General features: G+C 48.0%; 1 protein-coding gene across 2 annotated transcripts in view; it reads right to left on the minus strand.

The window, feature by feature from the left end:
* Window positions 1–2465, minus strand: part of VANGL2 (VANGL planar cell polarity protein 2) — a 36046-nt gene that overhangs the window by 13517 nt on the left and 20064 nt on the right. For both annotated transcript variants that reach the window (XM_027840102.1, XM_027840103.1), the window contains exons 2-3: window positions 629–889; window positions 319–439 (exon numbers count right to left, since the gene is read on the minus strand). In XM_027840102.1, coding sequence (XP_027695903.1) covers window positions 319–439; window positions 629–699 — 192 coding nt within the window. In that variant the 5' untranslated portion in view covers window positions 700–889. The remainder of the gene's footprint in view (window positions 1–318; window positions 440–628; window positions 890–2465) is intronic.

Genomic DNA, 2465 nt, shown 5'->3' on the forward strand with positions numbered 1-2465 from the left:
CCCAGGGTCACACAGCTAGTAAGTGTCTGAGGCCTGATTTGAACTCAGGCCTTCCTGACTCCAGACCTGGCACTCTTATCCACTGCACTACCTAGCTGACCTTCTTCTTGTGGTTAGAGATTGTTTTGTTTTGTTTTTTCTCTGTAATCCCAGCCTTTAGCACGGTATATCTGACACAACTAGTATTTACTGCGCCGACTCCAAATTAACTGCACTTTCCTCACCTTTAAAATGAGGGGGCTGAATCAGATGATCTCTAAGGACAATTCTAGCTACAAAATTCTGTGATTATAGAACCTCTTTCTCACAGCTCCTCACCCGTTCATCCCCTCTGGTTGACTCATTGTCCAGCAGGGGCTCCCCGGGGGCCTGTATCGTCACTGATTTATCTCCTCGGCCTCCATCCCTGCTCTTGGAGCGATGTCTGTCCCTCCGGTCCCTGTGGTAAAAAGGGAAGGGAGCAGACACAAAAAGTCAGAGAGGAGAAAATAAATGTCCCATTCAGGCCCACCCTCCCCTCACCTGCCCTCTCATTCTGACAGGCTGCCTCATCTCCTGCCCCCTCCCCAACTTCAAACAGAGGCCCCTCTCTCTCCCCTGCTCTCCCATCAGTACCCATCACACCCACCTATGCTTCCTGGAGCTTCGGGAGTGGCCGGACTTGTAGGAGTAACCGGAGTACTGGGACTCAGTGTCCATGGCCTCAGAGCGCCTTGCCTTGTAGCGCTCCAGGGCCGTGGGCTGGGGCCTCTTTGGGGGCCCCAAGACCACTTCCTTCAGCTCTGGCTTCTTCAGGCCAAGAGGCACCTTCAGGAAGTCAACTGTCACCCTGAGGGACTCTATTTTGCTGGGCGGGTGGGCTCGTCTCAGAGAAAACTAAGCGGCACTCCTGACAGAAAGAGAATGGGGTTAGACATGGCAAGGGTACATCATCCAGGAGCTCAGGATAAACAGATGGAGAATGGGAGACAGGCAATCAGGTCTCAAAGCTTCTGACCCCAACCCCAGTTTCTATCCCTCCCCTCAGGGAGCTCAGAGAAGTCAGAGACTACTCAGGTCTTAGTTTCACAGCCACCCTAATCTGTAAAATGGGTATAAGGATGCCCAACCCTTTCCTCCTAGAGAGATATAAGGAAATAAGAATGACCCTAGATCAGATAGAGCTGATATTCAAAGCTGAACCCCTTTAAACCTTTAAGAAGGCTTTCCAAGTCCTTCCCACGGTTCGCATCTTTTTTCTAAGATTACCCCCCATTTACTCCATCTATATCTCATATGTTCACATGTTGCTTACATTTGTTTCCCCCATTAGAACCCTGAGCTCCTTGAAGACAATGACAATGTTTTTGCCTTTCTTTGTTTCTCCAGAGCTTAACACAATACTTAGAACATAGTAAGCCTTTAAAAAATGCTTGTTGACTGACTCATTGATTCTCCCACTGAAACAGAACAGCACAACAGATTATGTGGGGAATGGAGCCCTTCCACCTTCAATATCACTTCTAACCTGTGAAGGATTAAGATTCATGGAGAATCTCCCAACCTAGGTGTAGACAAAACCCAGCTCCAAAATCACATGACCAAATGCTTGCTGGTCATTTCCACCTAGATGTCCCACAAGCACCTCAAACTCAACAAGTCCAAAACAAATCTTGTACTATTTCCAACTAAGCCCATCCTCCTAACTTCCCTCCCCATTCCTGTTGAGACACCATTATGTTTTCAGTCTGGGGTTCATAACCTCAGTATCCTCCCCAACTCTTCACTCTTTTTCACCCATTCCCCACCACACACACCCCCAATCCAGTAGTCTTGTCAATTCTACCTCACATCTCTATCAGGGAGCTCTGGAGGATCACTTAATAGTGTAATACTGAGCAAGTCACAACTCTCAACCTCCAGAGTTTTCCTCCCCAATGTAAAATGAAGGGGTTAGACTAAACGATTGTTAAGGTCCCTTCCAGCTCTAAATCTATGATGCTATGGTTTTTTTTTTTCCATCAGTGACTCCACTCCCCTTCTCTCTCACTTTACCCTGCCCCTCAAGGAAAAAGCCAGAACAACTTTCTGACAAGGCTGTTAAAGCTTCAGGTACGCCAGATGGGAAAAGTTCTCAAGGCACCAAGGGCTGGATGGAGCACAGGGGCCAGGAGAGTCTGCCCAAGAGGATCAAGCCCTATCTGGAGGATCCCAGTACTGGGTGTCAGGTCAATGTTGCCCATTTACGAATGACCCAGAAAGGGCTGAATTCCCAGGAGATAATGACCCGTGTTAATGACTCCACCACTCCTGTGAAGATCTGGGAGGATTACAGAATTAATGGAAACTCAGAGGCCATCCGGTTCAATCCATACATGAAAGGAGGAATACCCTCAACATCTCCACCACTGGCATTCAGACAGCCTCCATTTGAAAGACTGGCAAAACCACCAATTCCCCATTTCACTTTCCGACCACTTAATTGT

Source organism: Vombatus ursinus, unplaced genomic scaffold (genome assembly GCF_900497805.2).
Source record: "Vombatus ursinus unplaced genomic scaffold, bare-nosed wombat genome assembly UNPS02014838.1, whole genome shotgun sequence".
In the NCBI taxonomy this organism is placed as follows: Eukaryota; Metazoa; Chordata; class Mammalia; order Diprotodontia; family Vombatidae; genus Vombatus; species Vombatus ursinus.